The 13,185-nt window shown below is 49.7% G+C and overlaps 1 protein-coding gene and 1 non-coding gene across 2 annotated transcripts; both read right to left on the bottom strand.

Annotated features, from left to right (window-relative positions):
- Positions 1-3,885: 3,885 nt before the first annotated feature.
- LOC146200689 (uncharacterized) lies at positions 3,886-8,084 on the bottom strand. Its single transcript, XM_084592418.1, has 3 exons — positions 8,041-8,084; positions 4,016-4,737; positions 3,886-3,899 (listed from the first exon to the last, which is right to left on the bottom strand). The coding sequence occupies exons 1-3, from the start codon at positions 8,082-8,084 to the stop codon at positions 3,886-3,888; spliced, it is 780 nt and encodes a 259-aa protein (XP_084448544.1).
- TRNAS-AGA (transfer RNA serine (anticodon AGA)) lies at positions 5,012-5,093 on the bottom strand. The gene has a single exon. It is a non-coding gene; the product is annotated as a tRNA-Ser (tRNA).
- Positions 8,085-13,185: the final 5,101 nt, after the last annotated feature.

Raw genomic sequence — 13,185 nt, 5'->3', positions numbered from 1 at the left:
ACACTTGAGCTAACGCGTACGCGGCTAAAATCTTTTCAGGTTCACCAACTCATCAAATAGACATTGCCATTGTGGTGGATCCTGCTGCATCCTAAAAGTTTCGCGTATATACACCGCACTTTCAATGAAGTTTTCACGCGCAGATCGTGTATTTATATCTGCGTGACGCACCTGCATTCGTGTTTTCCACAAACTATGAAGGCCAAGAAGCATAATTAAATCATAAGGTGCATCATCGTTCTGCACTGGTAGGAATCTGATACCGTACGGAGTTAGGGGAAGTTCCTTTTTAATTGTCCTTTGGAGGACGTCCCATAGAAAGACAGCATCCCAACACTATAAGAAGACGTGTTCAATTGTCTCCGGTTTTTTGCACAACAGGCAATTTGTTGTCCATGGGACGAAGATACCTTTTTCGTTCAGCCAGGTTTTAAAGGGAGCGTATTAGAGTGAAGTTAGAAAAGGAAAGTTTTAGCAGATGGCCTCACGGGCATCTTCTTGACTCTTTTCAAAACGTCCTGACCTGGGCCTCCACAGTGTAATGCCCGGTAAAAAGGCACCGGCAGCATCACGTCAATGAGATCTTTATACAGTTTTTTTCTGGGAACATTGAAAAGGTAATCAAAAGAAAACCGCACTTCCAGCAACTTGCACGAAAAAACAAACTCGCGCAGGTAGCCAGTCACAGTACCAGGCATGCTTTCACATGACACAATCCATTCAGGGAGCAGCCTCTGCAATCGCACTTGCATCACAGTTCTTAGAAAGGTATCTTTTTGATCACGCAGGAATATAAATCGCGAGACCACCTGACGCAAGAACAGATGTGCAAGGCCAAGCCCGCCCCTTTTAACAGAAATAAACAAATTCGTCCGGGCGGTTTTTTCCCATGTGGATGCCCAAATAAAAACAGCAAAAACGCGGTGCATTTTCTGAATTGAGGTTCGTGAGACACATAACACATTCATGAGGTACCACAGCCTCGAAATAAGAAAAACATTGCAAATAGAAGCTCGCGAAAACATTGAGAGTTGCCTTCCTTGCCACGCATCCGCTTTTTCTTTCGCTCTGGATGTTTCTTCCATCCAGTGCACGTTGGGATCTCGATAACAATCTAAAGGCACGCCTAGATATCGCGTTGGGAGAGCAGACCATCGCAGCTTACAGAAGAAATCAGGTGTCACGTCCCAATCACCGTGCCAAAACCCAGAGCTTTTCTCCCAATTGATCATACATCCGGTTTGATCACAAAATGTTTGGACGACACCCGTAACTTCACAGATGCTCTTTCTAGTTGCACAAAACACTGCTATGTCATCAGCATATGCTAGCATTTTCACGTGTGCTGATTGCAGCTTGAACCCTAAAATGCGATCGCTATCAATGATAGCCAAGCAAAGTGGCTCTAAATACAGTGCAAAAAGCAGGGGTGAGAGCGGGCAGCCCTGCCTTACCGATGAACGTACTGCGATGCTGTCAGTCAGTTCACCATTCACTATAATACGGGTCGTGCAGTTCGCGTAAGCCATTTTAACACCCTCCACTATGACTTTTCCAAGGTTAGAATGCTCCAAAATGGAAAAAAGAATTTCGTGGGAAACACGGTCAAAGGCTTTCGCCAAATCTAACTGCATCATGGCTATCTGACCACCGAGTGCATCAACACATTCTAGTACGGTTCTTGCGACATGTATATTCGTGGCAATGGATCGACCCTTGATGCCGCACGTTTGATGAGACCCAACCAGTTTTTTTATTACGCTTTGCAGTCTTTTTGCTAAACCCTTTATATACACCTTGTCGTCAACATTGGTGAGGCTAATCGGTCGATATGACCCCACCAACAGTCGTTTCTCCGGATCATCTGTCTTGGGTATTAGCACAATGTGCGATGTAGCGAAAGACAATGGAACAGTATTACGTTCATAAGCTTCAGTGATTACATCGAGCATAAACTGAGCCGCATACTGCTGAAAAGTTTTAAAGAAGGCAGCGCTTAGACCATCCGGCCCAGGTGCTTTCCCAGGTGTCAGGTTATCTATTGCAGATTCTATCTCCTGCAACGTTATCGGTGTTTCTAGGCGCGCTTTACTTTCGTCATCCAGTGCAGGCATCAGTCTTAGAAAATCTGTTTGAAAGCCGCCTACAGTCTCAAGCTTAGCGCTAAGCAGTTCTTCGAAGTGCTCTGCTACCGCACGCTGAATATCTTTAGCATCTTCAGTGATATGGCCGGCATACCTTATACTCCTTATTTCTTTCTGGCAGGCGTATCTTTTTTCGTCTGCTAGGGCTCGTTTTGTCGGCACTTCTCAAGCCCAAAGTTTTTCAGCCCTTGAACGTATAACAGCCGCTGTGTATCTTTCGCTGTCGATTGTTTCCAGCTCCCTTTTAATCTCTCGTATTTTACTGGCGAAATGCCCTGGCACTGAACTTTCCATGCTCAAAAGAAACTCGAGTTGTTCATTCAGTTCTTTTTCTTCCTCTTTATGCCGCACCTTACTGCTCTTTTCTATGGATTTCAATTTGACCCACTCTTTGAAGCTGTCCCATTCCGCTGCAAAACTTACTGGTCGCATAGCCAGACGATCTTCAAACTCGGTCTTAACTTCCATAAGGAACTCTTCATCGGCGAGAAGTTTGGCATTCAGTTTCCATAGGTACCAGTTAAAGCGCGATTTCTTTCCTGCCCTACCGAACACTGCACTCACGAGACAGTGATCGCTGAAAGACACAGGTTTGACCTCATATGCAGTACATAGGGAAACAAGATCAACCGAGGCATACACCCTGTCCAATCTAGCATGGCTATCTCGCTGAAAGTGCGTGAACTCTGGTTGGTTTCCTGTGGAGAACACACTACCAACATCCTCAAGGCCGTATTCATGCACAAGTGCATTCAACAGCTCGGAGCTTCTGTCTCTTCGAGGTTTACACTTCGCCGCTCGGTCCACAGCACCGCACACATAGTTGTAATCGCCAAGTACAAGCAAGATTTTGTCGACCTTCAACCACGATTCAATAGACTCAAAAAACAATTCACGTTCGCATTCTGAATTGAAAGCATACACACACACAACACGCCAGCATAAATTACAGTAGGTAAAATCAGTAACCAAAAGCCGACCACTTGGAGAGGCAAAAACGAACTCTACACTTACTCCCAGCGTGTTACGTATAAATAAAAGGCATCCACCCGATACACCAACAGAATGGCATACACACACATAAAAGTTTGTCTGAAAAGAAGCCACCATACGGTCAGTGCTCTCTTGGCTCTCAATCTTTGACTCTTGCACAGCTGCTATATCTATATCATTATCCACAAGGAGGCGACTGAGCTGGCATTGTCGCCTTCTCGCTCCCAGCCCTCTTGCATTCAAAGTAGCTACGTGTAACGCCGAATTAAGCTTGAGAGTCATGTGTTAGAAAGGGCCGCTTGTACCCGCATGGTGCCTACCTTCATGGTTGCGTGGCCTCCGCTTCTGAAGAAGAGCGGCATATGTGTGCACGTATTGTCCTCCCAGCTGAACCTCGTGCTGCATCCAAACGAAGTCCAAGCACCGTTTTTCATTTTTTATTTTTTTTTCACACACACCCCGCTTGGTTGCAGAATGTTCTTGACGCTGGTCGGTAGGCAGCCGACCCACAAATCGTTCAGGACACCACAAAACCTACGGAGGCGGTTTCCCCGCCTGCCGCGTGTCGGCAGAGAAGTTCGGCTTCGGTCTCAAAGTCGATCTTCGGATGCCCGCAGTTTTCGGCGGCGGCTCACCACAAACGCCGCCTGGCAGCTGAGTCTCCTCGAAGCTTTCCTCGTGTGGACGTTTTGAGGCAATTAAGGCAGCTGTCTCCGGCCCAACTTCCATCGCATCAGTGCAAGGAGGCTCAGTACTCGGATGCTCCTCAGCGTCAGAAAACTTGATTACGTTTTCTGACGCTTCCTTTGAAGCGCTTTCGTGGTCCTGTTGGTCTTGCGATGGAACGTGCGAGACGTGCCGAGTTTCATTCTTTTCACTTGAGACCGTCACCTTATGCTTAGTTAAAACCGTCATGGAAGGCGCGTCCTGTTTCGTTGACTGTCCTCTAATGTCGGCCGCCTCCTCCGCATCCACCTCATCCATTATCAACTCGGACGTGTCCTCGCTGGTCCCAAGTCCGGCAATGCTTGCGTAGGTACGTGCACACTGGCTGTCTTCATGACCGAACCGTCGACAGGTTCCGCAGCGAGGAACCCGGCACTCCTTGCGTATGTGACCCGTGTTCCGACAGCGTAGGCACAAGGGAGGTCTGCCTGGCACAACAACGAGCGCCAGCTCACCGCTAACGTTCAACTGATGTGGCAGGTCATCCAGCTTCACGCCAGCTTTCAACTTAAGCGTGACAAGTCTAGTAGTCGAGCCTTTTTCTACCATACCTTTCACACGCCAGCGCTCCCTTGTAACTTCCAACACCTTTCCATACGGCGTAAAGGCAGCACGCACATCCTCGTCTGGCACGTTGTGTAAAAGCCAGTGAAGTTTCAGTCGCACGTCCTGGTTGGCCGGGTCAATTACCAAGCAGCGACCGTTTTTCGCACACAACACACCGACACTAACAAGCTTGGTCACCGCTTCAGGATCCTTGAGAGTGACAGCCCAGACGTGGCTCATCCGATACGCCCCCATCGCAACAACATCGGGGATCAGCGAATGCTGTGCCAACGCGTCGCGGAAATCTTCCACCCTGTACGGGCGGGCCCTGATATCGGCGTGCAAAAAAAACAGTATTCAAAACAAACCGACCTGTTGGCAGTGCAGGCAAAACGACCTGGTAAGTGGTTTCCTGTTCAGCAGTCCTGTTACCGCGGCATGACATGGCCGCTGAAGCCGCTCCTGAGGAGCCCTGCATCCTGCGTCCGTTCACTGGCGTGGCCGGAAGCAGAATCCACTCGGCCACGACTGCCACATGACTGAGTATAATGAGCTTCTGCTCTAAATCGATGCGGGAAGGACTAAAACTAAACAAAAGCGTGCGCAGTCGACAGGATTCGAACCTGTGCGGGGAGACCCCAATGGATTTCTAGTCCATCGCCTTAACCACTCGGCCACGACTGCCTTTCTTTATTGCCTGGCTTTGACACAAATACACCGCACTGGAACTCAAAACAACAGGAAAAAAGGAATAATATTTGTACACAAAGGTAGCTAGCGTTACCTAACACCCACTGAGGGGCAGGAATTGTCATGTTAAAATTCCTTGAGCACCGTCAAAGGTTCCAGCTTTGACAGCCACTCAGGAGCACATGGTTGCAATTTAAGCACGTCGAGCCATCGCTGCACACTTTCACGGAAATACACGCGGGCTGGCCGTGCATCTGGATCGCAGTGATAACCAGCCATTCGTGCGCGCCATATACTGTGGAGGCACATTAACATAACCTGGTCTAACGGCATATCATCGTGATTATCCAATGGCAAATACCTAATGCCATGGGAATCAAGTGGCAACTGTTTTTTTATTGTCCTTTGCAGAACATCCCACAAATATACCCCCTCCCAGCAATGCAAAAACACGTGATCTATTGTCTCTGGCTGTTTGCAGATGAGACATTGGGCCCCCCACGGTAGGAACATACCCTTCTCCTCCATAAATGATTTTACACTCAAAGTACCGGTTTGTAGCATAAAGAAAAACGTTTTAGCTCCCGGGGCAACTTGCATTTTCTTTACGCGTTTTAATACATTACTTCCTGTGCCTCCATAGTATAAAGCTCGGTACGAGGGCACCGGGAACACCACTTCACAAACATCCTTGTATAATGTTCTCCTGCTAACATTACTTAAATACTCTTTCGAAAAACGTGCGCTTAAGAATTTCACGCTCAAAACAATTTCCCTAAAGAATCCAAACAGAGAACCAGGCATACATTGAGTATAAACTACGAAATCAGGCAACGCTCGACCAAGTCTTTGTTGACACACTGTGCGCAGGAATGGATCGCTGGCATCCCTAAAAAACATAAACCGGTTGACAATCTGTCGCACAAACAAATGACCCAGACCAAGCTCCCCATGCTTCACCTGCCGGAAGAAATTTGTCCGACTGCACCTCTCCCAACTCGAGGCCCAAACAAACATCGCAAAAACTCGATGCAATTTTTGCACAATTACACGAGAGCAATGCAACACTTGCATAACATACCATAACTTACTAATTAAAAACAGGTTGCAAACTGCGGCTCTTGCAAATATTGATAATTGAGCGCTTTTCCATTTCTCCGCTTTTTCACTGGTTTCTTTGACTTTCTCTAGCCAATATGGCTCGCTTTCCTTGTAAAATTTCAAGGGCACACCCAAGTACATTGCAGGCGTTGTAACCCACGACACATTAGCGAAAGTGTCGGGGGTCAGTTGCCATTCTCCGTGCCAAAATCCCAGGCACTTACCCCAGTTAACTTTACTCCCTGTGACTTTGCTAAAATGTTTTACCACATCCACTGTCCTCTTTATACTCTCTTTATTTACACAAAAAACCGCAACGTCGTCTGCGTAAGCCAGCAATTTGACTTCTGACTCCTGCAGTAGAAAACCATCAATGTCATTGTTTCGTAGGATGCTTAAACGCAACGTTTCAATATAAATGCCGAACAAAAGAGGGCTGAGGGGGCAACCTTGGCGCACCGAACGTCGTACGTTGATGGGGGCCCCCAGTGACTTATTGACAATTAATCTCGTAGTGCAGTTACGGTACGCCAAAGCCACTCCCTCTCGAATAACAGAGCCGACATTAACATAGTCTAATATGCTGAACAGAATAGTATGTGCCACACAATCAAAAGCTTTCTCCAAGTCCAACTGCAGTAACGCAACACATGCATGAGTTGCATCGCAGCATTCGAGCACACTTCGCGCTTTGTGAATGTTCTGAAAGATAGATCGCCCTTTGATACCGCACGTTTGGTGAGGGCCCACTAGTTCGCATATAACCGTTTGTAGTCTGCCAGCAAGCACCTTCATATAAATCTTGTAATCAACGTTTGTCAGAGCAATGGGCCTGTAAGACGACAACTGCCTAAGCTTATCTGGTTGGTCAGTTTTCGGAATAAGTACTGTGTGCGACGATCCGAAAGACGCAGGCAGTGCCTTCAGTTCATACGCTTCATTAAATAAAGCACACAACAAAGGAGATAGCTGTTCCTTGAACGCTTTATAAAAAGCCGCACTCAGGCCATCAGGCCCGGGTGATTTCCCTGGGTTTAAATTTTCTATTGCCTGCTGCACTTCTTTTTCGCTTATTGGCCGCTCCAGTCTTTCTTTTTGTTCCTCGTCAATTTTTGGCATCGCGTCAAGAAAGGATTCTTTAAAACGGTCCAAATAAACCTCTCGGGACGGAAATAGATCTTCATAATACTCCCGGAAAGCTTTCGCGATTCCTTCGTTATCGGTTTCTGTGCGTCCTGCGCAACCTACCTCTGCCACGTGATTTCGCCTTGCATTTGCTTTTTCTATTCCCAACGATCTTTTTGTCGGCGTCTCATCCATGGCCAATTTTTCCGCTCTTGCACGCACTAACGCTCCTTGGTATCTGTCTTCTTCTATCAAGTTAATTTGTTCTTTTATTTTTCGAATATCCTCTATCCATCTGCCGGGTGCCTTACATTCCTGTTCGTGTAGTTTTGCAAGCAAAGCCTTAAGCTGGGTTTCTGTAATTTTCTTCTCGTACAGCAAGGAACTGGATCTGTCAATGGCTTTAATTTTAATCTGTTCCTTGCACAACTCCCACTGTTTCCAGATTTCGAGCAAAGTCCCTGGCCTCACTTTAATCAATTCATTCAATACCACGCGTCTAAAGGCATCATACTTAAGCAATTTATTGTTCAATTTCCATAACTCCCAGCTAAATGCATTGCTTCGTTTTTTGGTGCCGAATAAGCACTGAACCAAACAGTGATCCGTGAATGTCATAGGCACAATTCGGTATTCATTGCATGAAGGAATCAAATCCAGCGACGCGTAAATTCTGTCCAGACGCGCGTGGCTAGAACCTTGAAAGTGCGTGTACTGAACGGCACGCGGCCCTTCCATGCAATCAGCCACATCCTCCATATTGTCACGTAGTGGTGACGAGGTCGACGACACAAATGAAGAGTGGGTGACTGCACTAAAGAAACTCTTTATTTGGGCTGACTTGCGCCCGCAAAAGAACTAAGCAACTCGGCGGCGGCGATAGAAACAAACGCGCTCGTCGATCGTCGAACAAAGAATGCTCGTCACACTCGGCAACGCTCAATTTAAAGGCTGCACAGAAGAATCTAGATAACGTCGCAAACAGCTACCAGCACGGGCTGGAACATTGTGGAAAGACAAGCGAGTGGCCGGAACCTTCGAGACAGATCTCGGTGCGTCTTGCGCTACAACAAAACTGATAAAGGTGTGACTCGCGACATCGAGCAGTAACAAACAAAAATTACGGAACTGATACGCGGTCCGGAATCAGAGTGATAAGCCTGTATGCCGGCGGCTGTTAAAAAACAACAAATACTGTTTTGAAGGTTTCGCGGCATTACTCCCCCCTTAAAAAAACATCGCCTCGATGTTTCAAAACAAAGAAACCTAAACATAAACACTGCAAAGTTTAAACACCACAGATTCTTTAACGCGCGTAATATGGCTTCAGTCGTACAACATGTACAATTTCTGGGCGTGCGCGTCGCCGTTGTGATGCTGATGTTCCGTCGGGAGTGACTTCATAGTCCAGTGGTCCGACGCGGCGAAGGATTTTGTATGGCCCAAAGTATCGACGCAACAACTTTTCACTTAATCCGCGACGGCGAATTGGTGTCCAAACCCACACTTGGTCTCCTGGATTGTACTCTGCGTGGCGTCGTCGTAAATTGTATCGTCGGCTGTCGGTGCGCTGTTGGTCTTTAATACGCAGCCGTGCGAGTCGTCGGGCTTCCTCTGCACGCTGCAGGTAGCCGGCGACGTCAAGGTTGTCTTCGCTGGTTACGTGCGGCAGCATTGCGTCGAGCGTCGTCGTGGGCTCCCTGCCGTACACAAGCTTAAACGGGGTCGCTCTGGTCGTCTCCTGGACTGCCGTGTTATACGCGAAGATCACGTACGGCAAAATGGCGTCCCAGGTCTTGTGTTCAGCGTCGACGTACATAGCGATCATGTCCGCGATCGTTTTGTTCAGGCGCTCCGTAAGGCCATTGGTCTGGGGATGGTACGCAGTTGTTCGTCGATGGCTTGTGTGACTGTATTCCAGAATGGCTTGCGTCAACTCTGCCGTAAACGCTGTTCCCCTGTCCGTGATGAGCACTTCTGGGGCGCCGTGTCGCAAGAGAATTTGTTCGACAAAAAATTTGGCGACTTCTGCCGCGGTACCATTTGGTAGTGCTCTTGCTTCGGCGTAACGGGTAAGGTAGTCAGTGGCCACGATGATCCACTTGTGACCCGTAGACGAAGATGGAAAGGGGCCGAGGAGATCCATCCCAATTTGTTGAAAGGGCACGATTGGGGGCGGAATAGGGTTTAGTAGTCCTGCTGGTCTGTTCGGCGGCGTCTTGCGTCGTTGGCACTCACGACACGTCTTCACATAGTGGGCAACTTCCGCAGGCAGTCGCGGCCAGTAATACTTCTCCTGGATTCGACGCAATGTGCGCGCAAATCCGAGGTGGCCTGCTGTGGGCTCATCGTGCAACGCCTGCAGAATTTCTTGCCGAAGGGTTTTAGGCACTACGAGAAGCTGCGTGGTCTTGTTAGGTGCGAAGTTCTTCTTCACGAGGAGGCCATTGTTTAACGTGAAGGATGATAAATGTCGCCTGAACACACCAGGAGGGGAAGCGGTCTTTCCTTCCAAGTAATCGGCTAGCGCTTTCAGCTCAGGGTCTGATCGCTGTTGTTCTGCGAAACTGCTGGCGCTTACCGGTCCCAAAAAGGCGTCGTCGTCATCGTCCTTCGGGGGAGCATCGACCGGAGCGCGGGATAAGCAGTCTGCGTCGGAATGCTTCCGGCCCGACTTATAGACTACAGTCATGTCAAATTCTTGAAGTCGTAGGCTCCATCTGGCAAGGCGGCCGGAAGGATCTTTCAAATTAGCCAGCCAGCAGAGCGCGTGATGGTCGCTTACCACCTTGAATGGTCGGCCGTATAGGTATGGACGAAACTTAGAAGTGGCCCAGATGATTGCAAGGCACTCCTTCTCGGTCGTCGAGTAATTGACTTCGGCTTTTGTGAGGGATCTTCTAGCGTAGGCGATTACTTTCTCCTGTCTGGCACTCTTCTGGACAATAACGGCTCCTAGGCCCACACTGCTCGCGTCGGCGTGAATTTCGGTCTCGGCGTTTTCATCAAAGTGGCCAAGTAGAGGAGGGCATTGCAGGCGGCGCTTAAGTTCGTCGAAGGCTTCTTCTTGCGGCGCTTCCCATTTAAAAGGTACGTCAGCCTTTGTAAGCTGCGTCAACGGTTCGGCGATCCGCGAAAAGTTTCTGACAAATCGTCGATAATAAGCGCACAGCCCAAGGAATCGGCGCACAGCTTTCTTGTCGGCAGGCGGTGGGAATTGTGCGATTGCCGCTGTTTTCTCCGGGTCTGGGCGAATACCGTCCTTGCTAACGATGTGACCTAGGAACCGGAGTTCTTCGTAGGCGAAGTGACATTTCTCTGCTTTTAGCGTTAGTCCCGATGACTTGATGGCTTCCAGCACTGTTTGTAGTCGTTTTAGGTGGTCTTCAAAGTTTGACGAGAAGACAACAACGTCGTCCAAATATACCAAAGAAATTTGCCACTTCAAGCCTGCCAGGACTGTGTCCATTACTCGTTGAAACGTGGCTGGTGCGGAGCAGAGGCCAAATGGCATCACCTTGAACTCATAAAGGCCGTCCGGTGTGATGAATGCGGTCTTTTCGCGATCTCTTTCGTCGACCTCAATTTGCCAATATCCGCTCTTCAGGTCCATCGATGAGAAGTACCTTGCATTGCAGAGCCGGTCGAGAGTGTCGTCGATGCGGGGAAGCGGGTAGACATCCTTCTTCGTTATGCTATTCAAGCGGCGGTAATCAACGCAGAAGCGAAGTGTGCTGTCTTTCTTCATGACCAAAACGACGGGTGCCGCCCAGGGGCTGTTCGAGGGCTGGATTACGTCATCACGTAGCATTTCCTCAACTTGATCGCGAATGGCCTGCCGTTCTCGGGGCGATACACGATAAGGGCTTTGGCGCAGAGGTCGGGCGTGTTCGTCCGTTATAATGCGGTGCTTGGCCAGTGATGTTTGTCGTACCTTCGATGATGACGAGAAGCACTCCCCGTAGCTTCGAAGAAGACTAAGAATCTGGTCTTTCCTGCTGTGGGTCAATGCCGGGCTGATGTCAAATTTGGGCTGACGGAATTGGTCCGGTGAGTCTTCCAGCGTTTGGTCGTGGAGGGCGAATACATCTTTGAGGTCGGCTAATTCGTCGAGAAAAGCGATCGTCGTGCCCTTGTTGAGATGCCGGTATTCTTCGGTGAAGTTTGTTACCAGCACCTGAGTTTGACCTCTCCGGAATTTCGCGATGCCTCTTGCGATACCGACACCTCGTTCTAAGAGCAATTGGATATTTCCTTCGACGATGCCTTCAGCGGTTTCGATGTTTGCGCTACCTACGCAGACTGCGATGCTTGATCGGGGCGGGACGGTCAATTCTTCATCGAGGACGCTTAGAGCGATGTGTTGCATCGACGTCGTCGTAGCAGGAATTGCTTTGTCTGCAGAGAGCTTGATGAGCTTGGATCGCAGGTCGATGATAGCCCTATGTTCATTTAGGAAGTCCATGCCTAAAATCACGTCGCGGGAGCACTGCTGCAAGACCACAAAGCTGGTGGGGTAAGTACGCCCATTTACGGTTATTCTTGCAGTGCATCGTCCCGATGGAGTAATCAGGTTGCCACCTGCTGTGCGAATCAGCGGGCCATCCCAAGCGGTGGTAACTTTTCTTAGCTGAGAGGCTAACGGTCCACTAATGACTGAATAGTCAGCTCCGGTGTCTACTAGGGCAGTGACTCTGCGACCGTCGATATCAACTTCAAGGTCACTTGTTCGCGTCCTCGCATTGCACGTGGGCCTTGGTGTCCGATCTCGGCTGCGTCGTTTCTTCAGGTCATGGCCGGGGCATACCGTTGTTACTACGCTGGGCGGCGGTGTCTGCTTGCACTTTGGTCGTGTTGTCGTCAATGACGTGTGGAGCGGCGGTGAAATGGCTGCGTCGTCGTTAGTGGTCGTCGGCGGCGCAGGATCTTCGTCTTTTCGCCGTTGAGCAACCTCACCTCCAAAGGTTGCTGCCTTTAGTTTCCCCTGCGCGGGCTTGGGGACCTTCCGCGCATACTCTCATCATAGTTACGGCCTGGCGACGCAAAGCGGGCCCTGTATGGTGATGGAGATCTGAACCGACGGCTTGGTGACGCAATCTCACCGCTGCGCAGATAGTTGTCGATTTCTTGCGGTCGTTCACCTGGGCGTGGTCGTGGGGCGTCGACTGCAAATCCGCGGAGACCGATTCGTCGGTACGGGCAGTGGCGCAGAATGTGGCCGGCCTCACCGCAGTGGAAGCATAATGGCCGGTTGTTTGCAGTCCTCCAGGCGTCGCACTTCCTGGGGTTTGGGGGTCGTTGGTAAGCTTGGCGGGCGGGGGCCAAGGGGCGGTTTTCAGGAACAGGACGGTAGCGGCGCGGGATGGGAAAGTCATCACGTCGGGGCGGAGGGCGACGTAATGCACCAGCGTAGTTCATCGCTGTTGCTTCTTGTGCTGGAACAGTCGCAGCCGTCGCTTCAGGAACGCCCAGCGCCTGCTGAACTTCTTCACGGACGACGTCCGCGAGCGTTGCCACCTGGGGTTGTTGCGATGATGGCAGCATTCGGCGGAGCTCCTCTCGCACGATCTCCCGGATTAGGTCCCGAAGGTTCTCTCCACTTGCAGATGTGCTGGGGTAGTGGCATGAGTAGTTTGGTTGAAGTGGTCGTTCGTAGTGGCGCATCCGGGTATCCAACGTCTTCTCAATGGTCGATGCTTCTCTCTCAAATTCTTCCACAGTTTTCGGCGGGTTCCGGACAAGCCCCGCAAAAAGCGATTCTTTAATGCCTCGCATTAAGAATTTCACTCTGTCATCTTCGGTCATGTTAGGGTCGGCGCGGCGAAACAGGCGTTTCATCTCCTCTACGTAGGCCAGGACG

Source organism: Amblyomma maculatum, chromosome 2, assembly GCF_055883805.1.
Source record: "Amblyomma maculatum isolate TAMU_Amacu chromosome 2, ASM5588380v1, whole genome shotgun sequence".
NCBI classification, from domain to species: Eukaryota; Metazoa; Arthropoda; class Arachnida; order Ixodida; family Ixodidae; genus Amblyomma; species Amblyomma maculatum.
The sequence above is the reverse complement of the archived record's forward strand: the minus strand, read 5'-3'. Positions and strand labels throughout refer to the sequence as shown.

Excerpts from the sequence above, each read along its gene's own strand:
- LOC146200689 (XM_084592418.1), bottom strand. The coding sequence starts at position 8,084 with ATGGAGGATGTGGCTGATTGCATGGAAGGGCCGCGTGCCGTTCA. Across the intron at positions 4,738-8,040 it reads GAAGGGCCGCGTGCCGTTCA|GGCCCGCCCGTACAGGGTGG; the intron begins GTACACGCACTT and ends CGCCGATATCAG.